At 36.8% G+C, this 25,249-nt stretch overlaps 1 protein-coding gene and 1 pseudogene across 1 annotated transcript in view; both read left to right on the top strand.

Annotated features, from left to right (window-relative positions):
• The window catches only part of DOK6 (docking protein 6), a 721,700-nt gene that overhangs the window by 565,275 nt on the left and 131,176 nt on the right, over window positions 1-25,249 (top strand). Inside the window, exon 7 of the mRNA XM_001365868.4 lies at window positions 20,261-20,378. Within this exon, the coding sequence (XP_001365905.2) occupies window positions 20,261-20,378 (118 nt within the window). The remainder of the gene's footprint in view (window positions 1-20,260; window positions 20,379-25,249) is intronic.
• LOC103103263 (monocyte to macrophage differentiation factor-like) lies at window positions 17,835-19,109 on the top strand (annotated as a pseudogene).

Raw genomic sequence — 25,249 nt, 5'->3', positions numbered from 1 at the left:
CTTTAGGTCTCTACTATATAATGGTAAAAATCAAAGCATGCATTTCAAAAGATCTGGCATTCAGATGACATACCTCTCATTCAATCAAGCTGAGAACTATGAGACATATTGGTGGCATTGCCCTAGAAAAGGAAAATTCTTTTTATTTGTCTGTCATACTTGATGCTAGAGTTTGATGTAGCCAAGGTTTTCCATATTTTCCCTCTGGAAATAAATAAATATGGGTCTATCCGTCACCCTTCAAGTAAGTTATTTTCAAAGATTTAAAAAATAGATCAGCTAGAACTATTCTTTCCTAAATAATATTGTTCACAGAAGATGTGGCATTTCTGTTATCAAAGATTAAGTCTCAATAGCTGTGTCAAAAAAACCTATCATACCTTACTGAAGGATCACTAATTTTAGAATCTGAAGACCTGAGTTCATATCCCACCTCTGCCAGTGCTATTGTTACAACTTTGGGCAAGTCACTTCATCTCTCTGGGTCTTAGTTTCCCCAACACCCTCCCAATTGAAAAAGTTGGACTAGATGACCAATAGTGCCCCTTCCAGCTCTACTGCTATGATCTTATGACCTCTCCTATTCCTTCTTTAGTTGATCTGTTCCCTGGGAGTAAACAAATTGAATGAACCTTATTCCATTCCAACTTTCTGAAGAATGGGCAAGAAGCAGAATGAGTTCATACTTAAATCATGAGGTGAACATTAGACCTTGACATGGGAACTTTTATCATTTCAATTCAATTCAATAAACATTTATCAAATGCTTACAATAGGCCAGGAATAGTGCAAAGCACTGGCGAAGAGGTAGGAAGACTTGAGTCTTTGTAGAAGATGATGACCATGAAATTAGCCAAACATAAAGCTCAATAAAATGGTTTTGAGGAGTTATTTAAATGGAAAGGAAATGTTGAAAGGAATAAAGTCATTGAGAATCTGATTATGTAAAATTCAGCCTATTAATAACAAAGTGGATGAAAAAAATAGCACTGACATTTCAAATGATTTTGAAAAGGGAATGGGTATACTTTGACTAGAATTCCAAAAATTCTCAGACAGCGTAATTCCAATTGTCAGACCAATTATATAAAAGCAAAGAAATTACCCTCCCAAATATATTTTATAGTCACAATGAAAATGTTGATCAATTTTTGATAAAAGTTACAAAAATCTTTCCTAGACCTGCATATAGTAATATATGTACCAGATGTTCTTATTGTTAGAAACATGGCAAGAAAACTAGAATTACTAAAACAAAACTCTTAGGTCAAGTGACAAAACCAGCAAGGTCAAAAAGACGTGAGAGAACTCTTAAATTCTATATAACATGATCACATTTTGGGAGATTATGTCATTATCCTGTTGAAGCATGCAATATAAAACTGGAATGACATACTGGTAGTCAAACAGAGGTTCATTCAGTCATATGTCTAAAGCTAGAAGAGAACATAGAAATCATCTGGGAAAAAAAACACCCCCTTACCTTAAAATAAGGGAACTGGGATCAAAAAAGTTTAAGTGACTGTGGTGACATTGATAGAAACTGGCAGATCAGGATTTGAATTAAGGTTCTGTGACTCCAAATTATGGATTCTTTCTCTCTTCCATGATGTCTCCTAAATCCACATTGATATAATACTTTATGGTTTATAAAGTAGATAGAGTATAGTATCTCATTAACTATAATTATTTAATAACTATGTAAAAATCCAATACCTAATTTAATCCAACAACTAATAATCAGAACTGATATAATCCTATAGGGTACATAAATTATTATCTGGATTTTAAAATTGAGTAAAATAAAACAAAGAGAAGTGAAATGATTTGCACAGGGTTATATAGGTGATAAATAATGAAGATTGTCCTCAAACTAAGGTCCTCTGACTCCAAGATAAATGTTTCCCCAAACTACTGTTACTATGAATAACCTTTCTTACTTTTCTGAATTCCTTTAAAGGTTAAGAAAAAAGAAGTATGAAGAACTGAGGGCATAAGAGTAATCTATGACTTTAAAATGACTAAAAGGCAAAAAGTTAAGAGAGGATCAAAGAGAGAAAGTTTTGAATAGTCTTAAAGGAGAAATAGTCAAAAGACTTAATTTTTTTTAAAGTAAATGGTACTCTAGTTACTGTTTAGTTAACCAACAACAAAAATAACTACTGTGTTTTCATGAGGGTATGTAAGGGAACATGAGGAAGGGCAATACTTCACTAAAAAAAGATGGTACAAGGAAATGAACAAGGAATAGAATGAAAGAAAATTGTAAAGAAATGAAGGGAGAGATCTTTGGTTTTAGGCTTCTCCTATTTAATGAGAAGAATCAATTTGTTGGCAGCTAGGTTGCTCAGTGGATAGAGAGCCAGGAGTAGAAATGGGAAGTCCTGGGTTCAAAGTGGTCTTAGAAACTTCATAAATAAGTGACCCTGATCAATTCATTTAACGTTGATTGCCTAGCCCTTGCAGCTATTTACCTTGGAACTGATACTTCATATCAATTCTAAAAGAGAAGGTAGGGGTATTTCTTTTTTTAGCAATTTAACCACTGAATGTGTATGTTATAGAAGAAATCTTATTTTAAAAGATAGGGAAAAGAATGTCATTTAGATGGAGTGTGGTAAGAAGAATAGCTCTGTGGACTAATTAATGTTAACAACTGGGATCACTGGCATTAATTAAAACTCTATGTTTTCTTTTTATGTCTGTACCTTCTATGACACTAGGGATTATGAAACTGGGAATTTCAAAGCTCCTTTTAATTTAATATTTTATTTCACAAATCATACATAACAATATTTTCCATATGTAACAATATTTTCCATATGTTTTCCAAAATTATAATAACACAATTGTCTTCCTCACTCCCACATTCTTAATATGGTAAGCAATTTGATCTCAGGTATATATGGATAATCTTGCAAAACATATTTCCATATTGGACATATTAAGAGAGAATATTCATATAAAATTAAATTTGAAACATAAAAACACACCTAAGTAAAGTGAAAAAATGGCAAGCTTTACTCTTAATTCAGACTCCACAAGCTTTTCTTTGGAGAACAGTATTCTTTGTCAAAAGTCTTTCAGAATTGTCTTGGATCATTTTATTACTCAGAATAGCTATATCTTTCACAGTTGATCATCATACAATATTGCTGTTACTATATATTATATTCACCTGGTTCTGCTTACTTCATTCTGCAATAATTCATGCAGGTCTTTCCAAGTTTTCTGAAATGATCCTGCTAATCATTTCTTATAGGTCAGTGGGATTCCATTACAGTCATTTAATATAATTTGTTCAGCCATTCTCTAATTGATGAACATCTCCTCAATTTCCAATTCCTTGCCACCACAAAGGGTGCTATAAACTTTTTATACAAATAGGCCCTTTTCCTCCTTTTTGATCTCTTTGAAGTATAAACCTAGTAATGGTATTATTGAATTAAAGAGTATGCACAGCTTTATAGCCCATTAGGCTATACTAGTTCCAAATTGCCCTCCAAAATATTTGAATTGGTTCACAGCTCCCCAACTCCACCAACAGTGCATTAGTTTGTTTGTTTGTTTTTTTTAAACCCTTACCTTCCACCTTGGAGCCAATACTGTGTATTGGCTCCAAGGCAGAAGAGTGGTAAGGGCTAGGCAATGGGGGTCAAGTGATTTGCCCAAGGTCACACAGCTGGGAAGTGTCTGAGGGCAGATTTGAACCTAGGACCTCCCATCTCTAGGCCTGGCTCTCCATCCACTGAACTACGCAGCTGCCCCCTTCATTAGTTTTTTTTGGGGGAGGTATGGGGTTTGGAAAATTGTATTTCATTATTCAATTTAGAACATTATTCCTTGGTTACAAGAATCATATTCTTTTACTCCACTATCCCACCTTCCCATAACTGACTTGTAACCCAACTGGGTTTTACTTGTATCCTTGGTCAAAACTTACTTACATGTTGTTGATGTTTGCACTAGAATGTTCATTTAGAGTCTACATTCCCAATCATATCCCCTCGACCCATGTAATCAAGCAGTTGTTTTTCTTCTGTGTTTCTGTTCCCACAGTTTCATTTTGAAGCATTATTTTAAGGTTGGTTGGAGTGAGTTTTCAGAGAGATTTTGGTTGTTCCTACCTCTACTACACTATCTTGGCTCCTCCTTTAACTGTTATTAAAACTATATATGATTTTCTTTCTTCCTAAGTATAATTTCCAGACCATTTTTTAAAATAATGATAAAAAATATTGGAAATATTCAGATTTTTGTGAAAATAGCTGCTTTGGAGCCTGCATTTTTATTTACATCATTGACTTTCTTATGTTCATTCTTTCTTTACAATAACTTTTTAAAAATGATTTATTATAGCTAAATAATTTGTATTATATACCTGTAATGGGATATGATTGTGCCATAAAAAAGTGACAAATAAGATGATTTTTTTTAAAACCTGAAAAGACATGTTAAGTGATACAAAGTAAAGTGAGTAGAACCAGGAGAACACTGTTCACAGTAACAGCAAAAATTTATGATGATCAACTGTGAATGATCTAACTATTAACAAGAAGGCAAGTATTCAGGACAATTCAAAAAAACTCGTGGCAAGAAAAAATACATCCACTATAATTAAAGGAATAGAAGAAATCTGAATGAAAATTAAAGCATTACATTTTTTTATTTCCTCCATAAATTATGTTTTAGTATAAGCAATGTGTATTCTTTCACAAAAAGAAAAATATATAAATTTGTATTCTATAACAATGTACATACAACCTATAAAAATTCTTCAAAGAAAAGTATAACATGCTTTAAAGTTTACTGTGCAATATTAGCATTTTCTCTATGGCTTTCTTAAGTCTGGATGATCAACTAAGCAAATCAAGTACTAATTTTTAAAAATTAAGTGAATATAAAAATTAAAATTTATTAAAAATAAGGAAAATAAAAAAGAGAGAGATTTATTGAGGTAGGACCTGAATTTTTATATGATGATAGAGTATGAGGTTTGATTTTAGGAATTCTGGCAAAACCACTTTGTTCCTCCTTCTTCAAATCCTTTCCCCTCTACATTCTACATTGTTATTTAATGTTTAAAATGTAATACACTAAATACACTTAAGCAAGACGGCAGCATAGAAGGAGCAAAAGTTCAGACCTCTGAATACCCTTCCATAATTACCAATCACAAACGGAATGCTCCCAGGGGACTAAAAATCAAACCTAACAACAAGATATAGGGAAGGAACCCTCCTGCTGGACTCAATGCAAAATGTATCCCCCCCCCAAAAGCTGGGATCCGAGAAAACTCAGGTTTAAGGGGAAGGAAGAAGGAAGGTCCCAGGACCCCTCCACCTGCCCACCTAGAGCGCTGAGACTCCAGATTCAGCAGGTACTTCTGGGTAGGCAAAGGTGCTGATCTGGAGGGAGTACCTTGTGGGCAGGGCTGTGCCAGGCTCAGAGCATCGAACAAAGACGGCAGGAAAGGAACTAGAGAGGGAGCATAGAGCTGGCAGCCTGGCCAGAGCTGTGGAGATCCTCCATATTTACTCCAGCCTTAGAGGAGGTGTTGGCCTCAGAGCATACCCAGCCCAACCAAGCTGAACTTAATCCCATCAAAAGTCGTCAGAACACAGGGAAGTCTAGGCTCCACACCCCTCCCTCATTGACTGCTGAACTTTAATCCAATCAAAAGCCTCCAGAGGACAGGGAAGCTCAAACCCCCAGCAACCCTCCCCCAGAGACTGCACCAAAAGATCTTCTGTAAAATCTACAAGAGGGGAGACTGACAGAAGCCCCCAAAACCAAAAAATGAGAGGAGCAAGAGAACAGACAAATATGGGGAGCAAAGAAGGGGTAGATGTGAACAAACAACAGAAAAAGAAGAAAGAAATTACAATAGATAGCTTCTATACAGGGAACGAAACAGAAGGGGAGGGGTCAGCAAACAATAAATCAGAAATCTCAGCAAATTGGATACAGGCTTGGAAGAACTCAAAATTCAATTCAAAACACAATTAAGAGAGGCTGAAGACAACTTTAACAGCAAGATAAGTCATTTGAAAACAGAAAACAGTGTCTTGAAAGCCAAAATTAATCAGCTGGAAAATGAGGCAAAGAAGAGGAAAGATGAGGCAAAGGAGATGAAAGATGAGGTAAAGAGAATGAAAGATGACCTCCATAGAAAATCAGACCAGAAAAGGAAGGATGACCAAAAAGCCAAAGAAGATATGCAGTATTTAAGAACCAGAACAACCAGAACAACAACTAGAATTAAGTGACCTCACAAGGCAGCAGGGCACTATAAAACAAAACCAAAAGAATGAAAACATTGAGGAAAATATGAAGCATCTCATTCACAAAACAGAGGATTTAGAAAATCATTAGAGGAGAGACAATTTAAGAATCATTGGTCTACCAGAAGACCATAACAAAAGAAAAATCCTGGGCAAAATACTATAAGAAATTATTCAAGAAAACTTCCCTGATATTCTAGAAAAAGAGGGAAAAGTGGAGATTGAAAGAATCCACAGATTACATCTTGTACTTAATCCCTAACTGAGAATACCCAGGAATGCTATAGCCAATTTCAAGAAATATCAGACCAAAGAAAAAATATTACAAGCTGCTAAGAAGTCATTCAGATATCATGGAACCAGAGTGAGAATAACACAGGATCTGGATGCATCCACACTGAAGAACCGAAAGGCATGGAACCTATGCTAATATTCTGTAAAGCAAGTGAAGTAGGTCTACAACCAAGAATCAACTACCCAGCAAAACTGACTATATTCTTACAGGGGGAAGTATGGTCATTCAACAAAAGAGAAGAATTCCAAGAATTTGCAAAGAAAAGGCCAGACCTGAACAGAAACTTTGACATCCAAGCACAGAACTCAAGAGAATCATCAAAAGGTAATTTAAAAACAGGGAAAAAAGAAAAACAAAACAAACAAACAAAAAAAAAGAGACTCAATATTTTAAAATGATATGTATGCCTATAAGAAAAGAGGTCATTGGTAACTCTTAAAAACTGTTATCACCTGAGCAGCTAGAAGAATTACACTTAGAGAGAACAGTAACAAACTAGAAGATGAAAGGACAAGACATAAATAGTATATAGAGATATGCATGCATAAATACATATACATGTGTATGTATATATATAAATATATATATATATATACACAACTAGAGCAAAAAAAAGAGGTTATGACTAAAAGAAATAGTAAAAGAAACAAATGGGGGTAAATTTATATGTCACAAAGAAGCTCATGGAAGGAGGGGGGGAGAACATCAATACACTGGAAGGGTAAAGAGGTTGGAGATAGGTAATACTCAACTCTTATGTACTTTGAAACTGACCCAAAGAGGGAAGAACAATCCAAACCATTGGAGAAGAGAATAGATTTGCACCCTATAGGGGAGTCGAAGGGTAAAAAACAGACTGGTTGGGAGGGAAGCAGTACAAGGGAAGGAGAGGGTGGGGGGAAATTTTTAAAAGAATACAGGGGAAAATAAGGGAGGGAATATGAAAGGAGGGGGGTTGAAAGGGAAGTAAAATAAGGGGGGGGAACTAAGGGGACTGACTATAAACAAACATTGGTGTAGAAGGAAATAGTGAAAGAAGAAAAGGCAGGACCAGGAGTAGAAATAAAAATGCTGGGAAATACACAGCTAGTAATCATAACTCTGAATGTGAATGGAATGAACTCACCCATAAAACGCAAGCAAATAGCAGAGTGGATTAAAATCCAAAACCCTACCATATGCTGTCTGCAAGAAACACACATGAGGAAGGTAGATATGCATAGGGTGAAAGTAAGAGGATGGATCCAAATCTATTGGGCATCAACTGATAAAAAGAAGGCAGTAGTCACAATCGTGATATCTGACAAAGACAAAGTAAAAATAAATTTAGTTAAAAGAGATAGGAAAGGTAATAACATCCTCATAAAAGGCAGTATAGACAATGAGGAAATTTCCATACTCAACATGTGTGCACCAAATGGTGTAGCATCCAGATTTCTAAAGGAGAAACTAGAGTAGCTCAAGGATGAAATAGATAGAAAAACTATATTAGTGGGAGACCTGAACCTTCCTCTATCTGAACTAAATAAATCAAACCAAAAAATAAATAAGAAAGAAGTAAGAGAAGTGAATGAAATCTTAGAAAAATTAGAGTTAGTTGATGTGGAGAAAAATAAATAGGGACAATAAGGAATATACCTTCTTTTCAGCAGCACATGATACATTCACAAAAATTGACCATGTATTAGGGCGTAAAAACATTGCAAACAAGTGCAAAAAAGCAGAAATAATAAATGCAACCTTCCCAGATCACAATGCAATGAAAATAATAATTAGTAAGGGTACATGGAGAGGTAAATCCAAAATTAATTAGAAATTAAATAACATGATTCTCCAAAACCGTTTAGTTAAAAAAAATCATAGAAACAATTAATAACCTCAGTGAAGAAAATGACAATGATGAGACATGCTTTCAAAACCTATGGGATGCAACCAAAGCAGTATTCAGGGGGAAAATTATATCCTTGAGTTCATATATTAACAAATTAAGAAGGGAAGAGGTCAATGAATTGGGCATGCAAATTATAAAACTAAAAAGTGAACAAAATAAAAATTCTCAGATGAAGACCAAATAAGAGATCCAAAAAATCAAAGGAGAAATTAATAAAATTGAAAGTCAAAGAACTATTGATTTAATAAGTAAGACTAAAAGCTGGTACTTTGAAAAAACAAATAAATAGACAAAGTACTAGTCAGTCTAATTAAAAAAAGGAAAGAAAAAAATTGACAGTATCCAAGATGAAAAGGGAGACCTCACCTCCAATGAAGAGGAAATTAAGGCAATCATTGAAAACTACTATGCCCAATTATATGGCAAAATTATGGCAATCTAGGTGATATGGATGAATACTTGCAAAAATATAAATTGCCTAGACTAAAAGAGGAAGAAATAAATTATCTAAACAACCTCATATCAGAAAAAAAATTGAACAAGCCATCAAAGGACTCCCTAAGACAAAATCCCCAGGTCCAGATGGATTCACAAATGAATTCTTTCAAACATTCAAAGAACAACTAATCCCAATATTATACAAACTATTTGAAGGAATAAGCCAAGAAGGAGTTCTACCAAATTCATTTTACGACACAAACATGGTACTGATCTCCAAGCCAGGCAGGTCAAAAACAGAGAAAGAATACTATAGACCAATCTCCTTAATGAATTTAGATGCAAAAATCTTAAATAGGATACTAGCAAAAAAGATTCCAGCAAGACATTACAAGGGTTATCCACTATGACCAGGTAGGATTCATACCAAGAATGCAAGTATGGTTCAATATTAGGGAAACCATCCACATAATTGACCATATTAATAAGCAAACCAACAAAAATTACATGATTATCTCAATAGATGCAGAAAAGCCTTTGACAAAATACAACACCCATTCCTATTGAAAACACTAGAAAGTATAGGAATAGAAGGCCTTTCCTAAAAATAATAAACAGTATATATCTAAAACCATCAGAAAATGTCATCTGCAATGGGGAAAAACTAGAAGCCTTCCCAATAAGATCAGGAGTGAAACAAGGATGCCCATTATCACATCTATTATTTAACATTGTACTAGAAACACTAGCAGTAGCAATTAGAGAAGAAAAAGAAATTGAAGGTATTAGAATTGGCAATGAGGAGACCAAGCTAAATGATGGTTTACTTAAAGAATCCTAGAGAATCAACCAAAAAAAATAGTCTAAACAATCAACAATTTTAGCAAATTTGCAGGATACAAAATAAAGCCGCATGAGTCATCAGCATTTCTATATATCTCCAACCCATTTCAGCAGCAAGAATTAAAAAGAGAAATTCCATTTAAAATCACCCTAGACAAAATAAAATACTTAGGAATCTATCTGCAGAGACAAAGACAGGAACTATGCGAACACAACTACAAAACACTCTCCACACAATTAAAACTAGATCTAAACAATTGGAAAAAACATTGATTGCTCATGAGTGGGATGAGCTCACATTAAAAAAAAATGACAATCCTACCCAAATTAATCTACTCATTTAGTGCCATACCCATTGAACTACCAAAAAACTTTTTTTACTGAATTAGAAGAAAACAACAAAATTCATTTGGAAAACAAAAGATCAAGGATATCCAGGGAAATCATGAAAAAAAAAATGCAAAGGAAGGAAGACTTGCAGTCCCAGATCTCAAACTATACTATAAAGCAGTGGTTATCAAAACAATTTGGCACTGGCTAAGAGAGAGAAAAGAATATCAGTGGAATAGACTTTGGGTTAAATGACCTCAGAAAGACAGTCTATAATAAACCCAAAGATCCCAGTTTTGGGGACCAAAACCCACTTTTTGATAAAAACTGCTGGGAAAATTGGAAGACAATATGGGAGAGATTAGGTCTGGATCAACATCTCATACCCTACACCAAAATAAACTCAGAATGGGTGAATGACCTGAATATAAAGAAGGAAACTATAAGCAAATTAGGCAAACACAGAATAGTATGCTTGTTAGACCTTTGGGAAAGGAAAGACTTTAAAACCAAGCAAGAACTAGAGAAAACCACAAAATGTAAAATCAATAATTTTGATTACATCAAATTAAAAAGGTTTTGTACAAACAAAACTAATGCATTGAAATTAGAAGGGAAGCAACAAATTGGGAAACAGTCTTCATTACAAAAACCTCTGACAAAGGTCTAATTACTCAAATGTATAAAAAGCTAAACCAGTTGTACAAAAAATCAAGCCATTCTCCAATTTAAAAATGGACACGTGACATGAATAGGGAGTTTTCAGATAAAAAAATCAAAAGGATTTATAAACACATGAAAAAATGTTCTAAATCTCTTATAACCAGAAAAATGCAAATCAAAACAACTCTGAGGTATCACTTCACACCTCGGAGATTGGCTAACATGACAGCAAAGGAAAGTAATGAATGCTGGATGGGATGTAGCAAAGTTGAGACATTAATTCATTGCTGGTGGAGTTGTGAATTGATCCAACCATTCTGGAGGGCTTTTTGGAACTATGCCCAAAGGGCACTAAAAGACTGTCCTTTGATCCAGCCATAGCACTGCTGGGTTTGTACCCCAAAGAGATAATAAGGAAAAAGACTTGTACAAGAATATTCATAGCTGCACTCTTTGTGGTGGCCAAAAATTGGAAAATGAGGGGATGCCCATCAATTGGGGAATGGCTGAACAAATTGTTGTATATGTTGGTGATGGAATACTATTGTGCCTAAAAGGAATAATAAAGTGGAGGAATTCCATGGAGACTGGAACGACTTCCAGGAAGTGATGCAGAGTGAGAGGAGCAGAACCAGGAGAACATTGTACACAGAGACTGATACACTGTGATATAATCGAATGTAATGGACTTCTCCATTAGTGGCAATGCAATGACCCTGAACAACTCCAAGGAACCTACGAGAAAAACCACTATCCACATCCAGAGGAAACACTGCAGGAGTAAAAACACCAAAGAAAAACAACTGCTTGAATACATGGGTGGAAGGGATGTGGTTGTGCTAAGCACTTTACAAATATCTTATTCAATCCTCACAACAACACTCAGAGGTAAATTTCATTATTCCTATTTTTTTTAGATGGGAGACTCCAATAACCAAAGGTTAAATGATTTTTCCGTGGCCTCACAGCTAGTAAGCATCTTAGTCAAGCCTGGAACTCACATGTCCCTAACTCCCAGCCTCATGTTCGTCTGAGCCACCAACTGTATGCATGTATCTTCATAAGCAGTTAAAATACTAATAAAGACAGTAAAGACCTATAAATTCAAAGTAAGCACACTAAAAGTGATTTTTTAAGTGTTTATGGTATGAAGAAAAGATAGTTTGTAAGGAAAAGATTGTCTTTCATCCTATCTCACCTTCACCTCATACAGAGATGTTATTGAACAAACTACAGGGTCTGGTATTGAAAATGAAAATTATTTAGGATGATTGGTTAGTTTCTAGGACCTTAAGATTTGGAATTTCAAGGGAACGTTAGTGATTCTACAATTGAAGAAACTGAATTCATAATGGTTAAATGATTTGCCCAAGGTTACAAAAGCAGAAAGGTGTAGAGCCAGATTTTGTACCCATGTTGCTTTATTTTGCTAGAATGTTCAAGTCCTAAATAGTTAAAATAATTAAAATGAAATGAATATATGAAAAAAAATATAAAACATTTTTCTTACAAAGAAATTTTCAACCAAATCTACTAAAAGATTATAATTAGTAAGACCTGAGTTCAAATTCAGCCTCTTACCTTTATTGGCAACACAACCCTGGGCAAGTCACTTAACTTCTGTTTCCCTCAGTTTCATCATCTATAAAATGGAGATAATAATAGCTTTGTTGTGAGAATCAAATGAGATAAAACATGAAAAAAAAGCACTTAGTATAGTGCCTGGCACATAGTAGGTGGTATATAAATGTATATTATATTCCCTTCCTATTACCCTAATAATTGAAAATGTACTTCCTAATAATAAACTTGGCTTTATCATGGTTTTATCTCAGGACAACAGTGACTTCAGGTTCTAAAGGTCAGTTGAGTGTAATTGCAGATGAGTAACAGGATGTGAAGACTATAGTAACTCATCTATTTAAAAGGTCTCTCAGTACTGTCATAACACCAGGGTCATAGGCACTGACATACTCTGACAGGTTTTAGCAATATATAGAAATTAAACTATATCTCATTACACTTTCCTTTAAAAAAAAAGCCCTCTATTTTGCATTTCATTGATTTTTAGGCATATATTTTAGTACCTCATTCTAGATGTAAAAGTATGAAATAGATAAATGTAATATGTTTGCTCTTCTTTATGATATTACTAAGAGAATGATAGCTTTCAGTATTTAATCTTTTTTTCTATTGGTTAATTATATGATAAAGAGAAAATTAAAGTTTTGATCAGTCCTAAATAATCTTATTTTGCCTAATATCATTCATTGATAAGTTTGGTAAAAACACAGTATTAGATAATACTCTATTATAGATAGCACTGGTATATGTTTCTAAGATCCTGCGCCTCAAATGCAACTTCAAGCTGTCTGTGAGCCCCCCACCATCATACCCCCTCCATTAACCCAGACAGCTCAGGGAGGAAGTCTTCCCATTTGGTGGCTGGACAGGGCATGCAAAAAATATCCTCCAGCACTGTGAAGAGGGGGAACAGAGCAGCCCTCTCTCCTGCTTCTGTGCTGGCACCTGTGCCATGACTTCACCAACACAATTATAGGGTATGTTTATTTCTATATGTAAGAACAATGCTATGAGATAGCCAAAGGATATGACAAAGTTTCAAATCTTATAATGAATTCTAAGCATTAATTGGGGCATGTCAAAGGTAACCAAAGTGAAAATAAATAAATTTCAGAATGAATAAATAAATTTAGACATGGATCTTCAGAGAGAAGTGAATATGTTAACAATATAATTAGTATTTTAGTTAGTAACAGAAAAAAATTAATGAGTGAATACATAATTTTGAAGTATGCAAATATGTGGATTTTTATAAAAATTAAAAACCAGAGAGAAGGAGCTATTCTCACTATTGCTTCTACAATAATTAGTAGTGAAAAAGTGTGGATTTGGAGTCAGAGGACCTGGATTATACAGGGGAAATAGAGAAAACTACAGGAAGATCATGATGATTCCTGATCTAGGACCTGAAAGAGAAAAAGAATTATTTCAATAGGCAAATCTGTAGCTGGAATCCATTCCAGAAATGGGAAACAAAGTTACAGAAGATTGCAGGGGCCAAACAGATGCCACAGAGATGACAAGTTGAAATAAGGGGGGGGAGTGAAGAGTCTAACCTGATTTTATTAGAAGATTGTATCAAATAAATAAATAAATAAATGAAATTAAAATTAAAAAAAAAAAAGATTACATGCCAAGAAGCAATATGAATAAATCTGGAAACATTAGCTATTTATGGAGTACTAGACCAAAGAAATCTCTTTCACGCACAAGTATCTTTGTGCACACTCATCTATCCTAACCCTGTCCACCCTCTTCAAGACCTGCGGCGATGGGGGAGTGGCGACTCAACAGGTGGAGGTGACCACTGGCAGTTGTAGTCACGATCCTGCACGTAGGCGGCCCACGGACCAGTGGTTGCTCGGCCCTGTGGGCAGCAGGGATGTTCAGCAGCATCCTGGGCGACTGAGCAGCCCTCTCTCGGGCAGCACTGCTCACCCTAATCAAGGGAGGGGACTAGAAAAGGTGTCCCAAACATTGCCTGCCCTACCAATACCCGGTCAGCACACAGCGGCTGGCGGGTCATCCCCTTTAAGCGGTCAAAATCAAAGAAAAAATACAAAGAAACTCCTAGTAGGAGCATGGAACATCAGGACATTACTTGACAGAGAGAATACCCCAAGACCTGAGAGAAGAACAGCTCTAATCGGTAAAGAACTGGTGCGATAAAACATCGACATCTCAGCCCTAAGAGAAACACACCTACCAGAAGAGGGATCACTCAGTGAACCCACCACTGGATACACCTTCTTCTGGAAAGGCAGAGCCTCAAATGAAGACAGAATCCACGGTGTTGGCCTGGCCATCAAGACCAGTTTGCTCAAACAGCTGCCAGACTTGCCTGTGGGCATCAGCGAGAGGCTCATGAAGATCCCTTTGCCTCTCAGCAAAGACCGGTATGCCACAATCATCAGCACATATGCCCCAACACTGACCAGCACAGAGGAGACCATCAAGCAGTTCTACTCTGACCTGAGTGCTGTCCTGCACTCAGTGCCCACAAATGACAAGCTGATACTACTGGGAGACTTCAATGCCCGCTTTGGCCAGGACCATGAAAGATGGAAAAGAGTGCTCGGCAAACACGGCATGGGCAAAATGAACAACAACGGCCTACTGCTACTCAGCAAATGCTCAGAGTTCGAACTCACCATCAGGAACACTGTGTTCAGAATGGTGAACAAATATAAAACAACGTGGATGCACCCAAGATCAAAACAGTGGCATCTCATTGACTACATCATTGTACGCCGGCGAGACATCCAGGATGTAAAGATCACCAGAGCCATGAGAGGAGCTGAATGCTGGACAGACCACGGATTGGTTAGAGCGACTCTTCAAATGTGCATTGCGCCTCTCCATCCAAAACGCGCCCAGACAGTTCATGCATTTTACAACTTTAGTTGTAAACATTTGCAAACATTCCAGTCCTGCCTGGGCAACAAGCTGTCTGCCAAGGGACCACTCACTGGAAGCTCAACTGAGAAATGGAACCAGTTCAGAGACGCAGTGAAGGAAACACCAAAGACAGCCCTAGGCCCAAAACAATGCAACCACCAGGACTGGTTTGACAAGAACAACACTGCTATTGAAGACCTATTGAATAAAAAGAACAAAGCCTTTATGGAGTGGCAAAATAACCCAAACTCTGGTCCTAAAAAGGACAGATTCAAGTCTCTCCAAACCACGGTGCAGCGTGAGATCAGGAAGATGCAAAACCGATGGTGGGAAAAAAAGGCAGAAGAAATCCAGCGGTTTGCTGATATGAAAAACTACAAACAATTTTTCAGTGCCCTCAAGCCTGTCTATGGGCCATCAAAACCCACCACCACTCCCTTGCTATCCTCTGACGGTCTCATAAAAGATAAAAAAGGCATCAGCAACAGGTGGAAAGAACACTTCAGTCAGCGTCTCAACCAACCCTCTTCAGTTGACCAAAGCGCCCTTGACCAGATCCCCCAAAACCGCTCCATTGAACAACTTGATGTCCCTCCTTCAATAGAGGAAGTCCAAAAAGCCATTAAACAAATGAGTGTAGGCAAGGCACCCAGTAAAGACGGGATCCCAACTGAGGTGTATAAGGCCTTAAATGGAAAGGCGCTTCAGGCATTCCACATAGTGCTGACCAGCATATGGGAAGAGGAAGACATGCCCCCAGAACTCAGAGATGCCTCCATCGTAGCCCTATACAAGAACAAAGGCTCACGCGCAGCCTGTGACAACTACAGAGGCATCTCACTACTCTCCACTGCCTGAAAGATCCTCGCCCGTGTTATACTCAACAGACTCCTGTCATCTGTTTCAGTGCAGAACCTGCCTGAATCACAATGCAGCTTCTGACCAGATCGCAGCACCATCGACATGGTATTCACGGTGAGGCAAATGCAGGAAAAATGCCTTGAGCAGAACCTGAGTCTCTACATTGTCTTTATAGACCAGACAAAGACGTTTGACACAGTGAACAGGGACGCATTGTGGGTGATCCTCAGCAAGCTCGGTTGCCCAGCAAAATTCGTCAAACTGATCCAGCTCTTTCATGTCGACATGACAGGGGAAGTCCTATCTGGTGGAGAGACTTACGATCGCTTCAATATCTCCAATGGCGTGAAACAAGGCTGTGTCCTCGCTCCGGTACTATTCAACCTACTTTTCACCCAAATATTACGACATTCTGTGATGGATCTAGACCTGGGTGTCTACATCAAATACCGACTGGATGGCTCAGTATTTGACCTTCGCCGCCTGACTGCAAAAACAAAGACAACAGAGAGACTCATCCTGGAAGCTCTCTTTGCAGATGACTGTGCTTTCATGGCCCACCAAGAAAATCATCTCCAAACCATTGTGGACAGGTTCTCCACCTCAACAAAACTGTTTGACCTGACTATCAGCCTCAGCAGAATAGAGGTGCTGTTCCAACCTGCACCAGGGAGGCCAACGAACCAGCCGTGCATTACAATAGACGGCACGCAGCTTTCTAAAGCCAACACTTTCAAGTACCTGGGCAGCACCATCGCCAACGACGGGTCCCTAGACCATGAGATCAATGCCAGATCCAAAAGGCCAGCCAGGCACTCAGGCAGCTACGCTCCAAAGTCCTCCAACACAGCGGTGTAAGCACTGCGACGAAGCTCAAAGTGTACAACACAGTGGTCCTCAGCTCGCTCCTGTAAGGTTGTGAAACATGGACACTGTACCGGAAGCACATGAAACAGCTGGAGCAATTCCACCAAAGCTCCCTCCGGTCAATCATGAGGATCCAATGGCAGGACTGAATCACCAATCAGGAAGTCCTCGACAGAGCCAACTCCACCAGCATCGAAGTCCTGGTCCTCCAAACCCAGCTATGATGGTCTGGACACGTCATCCGCATGGACCCACAGCGAATACCAAGACAGGTATTCTATGGTGAACTGTCAGCTGGACTCAGGAAACAAGGCTGACCAAAGAAAAGATTCAAGGATCAGCTAAAGTCAAACTTGAAGTGGGCTGGTATTACACCAAAGCAACTAGAACTCGCTGCCTCTGACAGAAGCAGCTGGCGAACCCACATTAACCATGCCTCTATCACCTTTGAAGATGAGCGACGTCGACGTCTTGCCGCTGCGCGTGAACGCCGACACCAGGCCACACCCACACTTCCCGTAACAACTGGCGTCCCATGCCCCATGTGCCACAAACTCTGCGCCTCAGCCTTTGGACTCCAAAGCCACATGAGGGTACACCGTAGATGAAACTGCACAAAGACAATAGTCATTCTTGATCACCGAGAGACTACCACTATAGACCAAAGAGGTTAAATGGTACATGATAAGTAATGGGAATCTACCAAAAGTTTTGAAGTAGAAGAGTAGTCTGATTAGATTTCTGTCTTCTTTATAATGTAAACTTTGATGTCATTGATCTCTCTAGATCAGTTTCTTCCAATATAAAATAATATGTTGGACTAGCTGACTTCAAATATACATTCTCTTTCTAAAACCTAATAGCAAGAGAGCCTTGCATATTTTTAAAATCATGCTTGTGACCTCTTTAGTATAGGGAATTCCTACTTCCTATTTTCCCAATCCAAAATTAGCTCCTTATTTGCCAAACCATATTCCTATTGATCTGGTATTAGAGTTGGCAATGAATGAAGGAATAAATGATTTAAAAAAATGTTCTTTAGTGCTTACCATGTGCCAAGCATTTTCAGATAAAAATATACAAAGTAAAATAATCTATGTTCTCAAGAAGCTAAAATTTTTAAGAAATGAAGACAATTTATAAGAGAGTAGTGGGGTCTGCTGGGACCAGACTCTTGTCTCCCTCCCTCCAGCTTTGTCTGTTGAGTACCAGCCAGTCAGAGCAGTCTCAGGGGTGATGGAGAGGGGCCGCAATGCAAGCCCAGCACCCTGAGCCAGACCCTGGGAGCCCACGAGGCCAGCCATGATGAGAGTTGAGGTGGAGTGCCTGAGGTGTCCCAACCATCCATGAGGTTCAAGAGCCAATGCCAGTGGTTTATGAATCATTGGGTCCCAGCCAACAGCCACTATAAACCCACCATTTTTGAGCATACAGCTAACTGTTACTCACATGCACTTCTCATTGTTTCTGCTATCATGGCAGTGCCCTCCTCCATCGACCATCAGATAACTGTTGGGAAAAGGTCACAGCATGAATTTATGGAATGGGTCCATGTGCCCTCTTCATAGTTTCCACAGTATTTCACATTGTTTCATGGGAAAAGAGGCACTTTAGGACAATGGAGCATTGTTTTCATATGTACCAATAGAGTGGTGATCCATTTCCTCATTGGAGCCTCCTATGCGCCTTGGTTAAATCTCCATGAACTTGGACCCCTGGCATCTCATGCAATGGTTTATCTGGCTCATGGGAGCTGGAGAAACCATTTATCTCTACCATGAAGAGTATAAAGTGGTCCAGGTATTTTTCTATCTAACAATGGGATTTTCTCCTGCATTGGTAGTAACATCAATGAATAACACTGATGGGCAACAAGAACTTGCCTGCTGAGGCTTAATTTATTGCTTTGGAGTCTTGTTCTTCAAAAATGATGGCATCATTTCATTCACCCATGCTATTTAGCACTTTTTGTGTGGCCACAGTGACAGCAGTACTTTATGCCATTTGGAAATACCATTACCAAAGTCCTACAGACTTTATCCGACAGGTATTGATCAAACTTGTGCTAGGTCTTCAAAGGAGTATTACTTCAGTTGTGGAATTGGGAGTGGAGGCAAAGTGGACCACTGCACAGGAAAAAAAAAAACTACACTGACTTTGCTATATGGTTTTTAATACAATTACTGTGAACTGAAATTATAATTTGTATTGGGTGGGCTCCTCCCCTCAGCAAAGAAGATACTGTATTAAGTGTCTATTGCATTCTACCTAGATGAAATACTCTGTATAGAATGTCCAATAAATATTTACAAATGAGAATTTTGTATTTTAATCTTATCAATTTTACTGCATGGATTTTCTAAATTAGTTACATGTAAGAAGTCAGTGCTTAAGAGCAATAACAATTTCTTTTTTTCTTTTAAAAATAATTTATACCACTTTATCCATTAGTTTTGTGAAGAATCATGAGTAGAACTCCAACTACATTTTTGCCATGTTTTATTGTGCCATAACGTGGTTATTTTTAAATGAAAACCTTTGGTTCTTGTAAATTTTTTAAAGAATTTCATTGAGAAGACATGTTATTCATTCATCTGAGTTGCAAATCCTTGCAACCAGCAGGCAACATTCCACATACTGATAAACATTATACCTTTTCTGGCAATTTTATTATGCCAAATAATTGCCAATTTTGAAAAACTATGCATTCAAAACTTGCCTGCCAACCTATATTTATGAATTCAATGCTGCTTCAGACACTTGAGCTAATGTAGCCTTTTAGTATAGGAAAAAATGATAAGGGAGAGGAAACTAGGCAGGAGTGTTTTAGTCTGGGAAGTCAAAAAGATGCTGAGTGAAGTAAAAGGAGAATTGATTGGCACCTTCTCCAGGATTGGAAACGTTGATTTGATTACTGTTCTCAAAGATAGTACCACTGAGAGCGAAAAGAAGAGGAAGAAGAGGAAGGCAGTGCAACATTATCAACGTGGAGCTATTTGGATGTGATGAACTCTCACAAATCAGGAGAGTATAATCTGGTGTGGGTTGTGCTTATTTATATAAATAACCACTTAATTACATTGAATTGAGTACATAGCAGTTCATAGTTTTCTCAGACATCAGCAGGGAAATCATAAAATTTAGAAATGCAAAAATATTTTTCAGTTATCTTTTAGTTATTCATTTGGTTGGAGGAGGGGGGGAAACAATAAATCATCAAAGGTGATATAAGGTAATTTGAAAACATTTGTTGGGTGATACGAATAAATGGATATTCATTTGTGATGTACCTGCTTTTTCTTTCAGCTTCAAACCAGTCTGACTGAACCAATGACATTATCCAAGTCCATCTCCCTCCCTCGAAGTGCATATTGGCACCACATCACACGGCAGAATAGTGTTGGAGAAATCTACAGTTTACAAGGCAAGTGGCTTTAACAACAAGGTGGCACCTCCATTAGCTGCCTTCATGTTGGGAAAATTTCATGAAAATTGCTTTTTTCATTTGCATTGGTTGTTTTCCCTCTCTATCAATTTATCAACTGTCACCATCCCCCGTAGGAGCTCTGAGTTTTACAGTATCTTTTTAAAAAGCTATCATTTCATAGACTAATGACAAAAATTACCCCAACAATCATTGTGTAGGTTGAACAGTCAATTTGATACAGGAATTCAAGTAAAACACTCTCCACTACAAATAAAAATGTAGCTAACAATGAGATCTTTTTCATGTGAGATTCTGTAATGGTCTCTTCTTTGGTGTCTTCTCTCTTTAATAGGACTAAATATCTGCTCAGGAGGCCGACTTTAGGCTTTGTAATAAAATCTACATAAAACTCCTTGCATAAGTTGCCAGAATCTGAAATAGAAGCCATTCAGGGTGAATGTTTGCTTCAGTGCAGTCCCTGGAGAGGAGTGGTTAATTAACTAACATGGGAATAACTAATTAGATGAATAAAATGAATAGATAGAAAGTAATTAACCAATGAGAGAAGATTCTGTATACCTTCTGTGGGAGAGAGAGCACTTTCTTTTCAATTCCCTGTTTTGTTCTAAAATGAAAAAAGACAATACAGCTTCAGGAAACCTGGGTTCTAATTCTGACTGTGCCACCACCTACGTAGGTGACCTTCGATGAATAATTTAAATCTTATGGACTCTAGTTTCTTCAACTTTAGGTCAAATTGTTGAAATAAGTTATTTCTAAGGTGTCTTTTAGCCCTTTTATATGTGAAATATATTAATAAAACCTTTCATTCAATAAAATCAAGAACAAAAATGTTATCTATCCTGATCAATACTGAATGAGCCAAGAGACTGAGTTTTAAAAAAGTGCCAAATGGATCTGATACCACTTAATAAATATTTATTAATAAGGAAAGACTGGGTACAGCTAAGTAGCAAAGTGGATAAAGGACCAAGCCTGAAGTTGAGGGGACATGGATTCAAATTGTACTCCAGACACTTCTGAACTGACCCTGAACAAGTCACTTAACCACAGTTGACTAACTGCTACTTGTCTGCCTTATAATTGATACTTGTTATTGATCCTAAGACAGAAAATAAGAATTTTTAAAAAGTGAATAAATCTTGCATTCATGAAACACATTCCCATCTAATTTAAGCAGTTATTAAATGTCTACTATGGGTAAGGTCAAGACCAAATCAGCCACTCTCAAATATGCATGATGCAAAAGGAGAAAAACAACTAACAGAGAAATCAGGAGACAAGTTGACATTTGAGTTGATCCTGAAAAGAAAGTAGTGATTTTAAGAGAGAGGAAGTGAAAAGAGCATTGCTAATATCTTCCTTCTTGAAATACTTTGCATTTACTTTTCTGTGAACATGTTCTTTTTTCTCAATAGAAAATAAGCTCTTTCAAGACCACAACTATTTCCTTTCTCCCTTTGTGCCCATTGCACTTATCACTATGTCTTGCAGAGTATAGGTTGTGAATAAATTCATAGCGAATGAATTGATGAATACTTTCTAGATTAAAGGTATAATATAGAATATTGAGTTCAAAGAAGAAGTTGGTTGGAATTTTGTGTGCAAGAAGAGATATTCGTGACTCAGCATTCTTGGAATGGCAGAATGAATATTGGTGGTTCATATTAGCAATAGACTTCAGCAAATGTCCAGCCCAATTGAGAGATTTGGGAAATAAATCAAATTAATTATTACCCTTTTTATCTTTTCTGTCTATTCAGTTTCCAAAGCATATTATTTTCTCTCACACTTTTCAAAGTTGATAAATGAATTATCCAAGTCTCTTTTAAGTCATGTCAAAGTATACTGAATAAAGTAAGGTTTCTAAATATAGCTTAATCCGGCTAAGAGAAATGTATCCATAAACTATAAGCAATCATCTAGCTTTGAGAAGCAATGTCTTAATTGTTAAAATCCACTTGCCTTTGTATGTGATTTTTTTTCACTAATAGGGGAGATAAGTCATGGAAGTAAATGAATCTTGAATAAACCTTGGATATTAACTGAATGATTACTTTTTTTTTATTCCCTCAAAGTATGAGACTATTACTTCCTTTTGCTTGAGGCTTTTTGTCTTCCAAAATAAAATAAGTAATTTTTCAAGGCTCTCTGCAAACTAGTATTATTGTTCAGCCTAATCTCATTCTCCTTCCTACCATGCATATCAGGCCCTAGCTAACTTTGACTAGATTATTTCCCCCTGCATTTATCCTGTGCTTTTCTGTTACTTTGTCTTTACTCATTTTGTCCCCAATTCAATATGTAAAAAGATATGTATATGAATAATCATTAAAATGAGAAATGAAGAACACTGACAATTAGGGGAATCAAGAAAGGAGATGACATTATAATTTCTCCTTGAAGAAAAATAGTTATTTTAAGAGACAAAAGTGAAGAGAGTGTTGATGCTATTTGTTGAATGCCTACAGCTTTCATGCTCTCCTATCCATATTTGTTGATATCTTTACCTATGATTGTTTTAATGGATGTTTTCATTCTAACAAAAGCTCATCAGGAAAAAGTATTATTCCAAAGCCCATCTTATTCACTCCTTCCTTCTTTCCTCCCACAATTATTAAGTACCAATTTTGCTGATGCACTGAGCTAATGGAAATACAGAGATGCATAGATAAGATATACTTCCTGCCCCCCTTAAGATTTCCTAGGTTAAATGAATTTCAGGATCAGAGTAAAATAGTTTGGCAGATGGGAAAGTGCAAGTCTATTCCAAGCACAAGGGGTGGTATGAAAAAAAGACATAAGGGCAGGAGTGGGAGAATGAAGCAGAACCAAGAACAAATTAGTTGGATTTAAAACCAAGAAGTAGATAGTGCTGTGGGGAATGAACAGGGAGGTGATTTGGATTAGGAACACATAAAAGCCTATGTGAAACTTTTGAATTTAATGACGGAGAACTCAGTGATGGCTTGGGAGAGCAAGGTGAGGGGTTCAACAGCAAGCAATAAAGACAAGATGTGGAAATATGAAGTGCTTTTCTGATAGCAGATGGCTATCATGGACCTTTTTGTTGTTTTTGAAGAGGGACAGTACTCAGGAGGAGACCTTGAGTAGCTTGGCATTGACAAGAGCATAGTTGGGGAAATAGAACAATCAGTTGCTAGCACTTAGAAGAAGACTGAGTGGATCCTGTGTCTTTGAAAGCAGTTACTATCATTAGCCTCCCCAAAACAAGTGATTCTCAGCATGCAGGAATACCAGGCTGTTTGTTCTTCATGCCAGATTCCACAAACCAAGCTGGTATGTGAAACTATCTTTATCCCCATAGAAAGAATAAAGTTTTTATGAGAATGAATAAAGGTTTATGAGAGGAAATATTTTAATTTTTGACTATATATATATGTATTTATATATGTATCAATCAGTAAGTATTTATTAAATTCTTCTAGGCATTTTGCACCCTGTGAAACTATATCTTTATCTGTCATTATTTCATTTGATCGCCATGATAATCCTGGAAAGTAGGTGCTATTTTATACACATTTTACAGTTGAGGAAACAGAGACAAATAGAGGTTAAGTGACTTGCCTAGGGTCACATAGGTAGTAAAAATATGAGGCTCATTTAAACCCATATCTTCTTAACTGTAGGCTCACACTCTATTCACTATGACACCTATCTATATCTAACTCATCTATCTATTGCTCTTTGTCTACATATGTAAATGTTCATAGATAAGCATTGTTGAATGAATGTATAAATCAGATGAGGTGAAATAATACAAGTTTAAACAATAAATGCTGTATAATACATATATATTATATGTAGTATAATGTATATACATTTGTGTCATGCATAAAGTGTTTATTTCCAAAAAATACCTACCTCACCTAATTCTTATGAAGATCAAATGAGATTGTGTGTGTGTGTATATATATATATATATATATAAATGTTTGCAAATTTTAAAAATTTATATGAAAGTGAATTAATATTATTATTATAAAGGTCCAGTCAGCCTTGATGTTATGGAGACCTGGGTTCTAAGCAGGCTTTCTTCAAAAAACACGTGCTAGCTCTGTGGTCATTGACAATATAACTAAAGTTCCTTCATCATTGAAGATCTTAAAAGCAGAAGCTGGATGCCCAGTTGTCCAATGTGCTGTACTGGGGATTCTTTTGAGAATATGAGTTGGACTATATATATGGCCAATGAGGTTACGACCAAATCTAAAATTCCATAATCTTGCGAGTTCATTGAGATAGGTTAAGGATACAAGTTTCAAGGTTACAGATAAGTAAGGAACAGTCCTATTGCATGAAAAGTGTTTGTATTCAAATATTTAAGAAAGGAGAGTGAGAGTATAAAATAAACCCTAGAGGATTTTATAGATGACCATCATAAGTACTTAGAGCTATACATTAGTCTTCTGTTGGATCTTGAAATCCCTTCAAATTGGACATTTTGGGGAGTGATTTTCTTTTTCCCATTTAGGCATCAGACTGTTTTATGATTTAAATTATGTTGGAGATAGTTATTATTCAATTTATTAGCTCTAGTTGTGCATTCAACTGCTTGGACATAAGATAAAAAGTGAAATATATCAGACTAATTAAGTTGTAGTGACACAGGGCAGAGAATTTCCATCATGGCTTGTTTATGACAAGCCATTTATTTAAGCATTTTTCACTAGAAATATGAATAATTACTTAAGGGATTAAAAAAGAAGTTGTCTAGTTCCTGTCACATATTAGCAGAGTTTATAAAAAATTTTATATCAATGGAAGTTGATGTTTTAATTAAAAAATGGATTCATATTTTCTATTAATATTTAACCCTTCTCTGG

Source organism: Monodelphis domestica, chromosome 3 (genome assembly GCF_027887165.1).
Source record: "Monodelphis domestica isolate mMonDom1 chromosome 3, mMonDom1.pri, whole genome shotgun sequence".
In the NCBI taxonomy this organism is placed as follows: domain Eukaryota; kingdom Metazoa; phylum Chordata; class Mammalia; order Didelphimorphia; family Didelphidae; genus Monodelphis; species Monodelphis domestica.
Note: the sequence above shows the minus strand (reverse complement) of the source record. Positions and strands in the feature narration are given on the sequence as shown.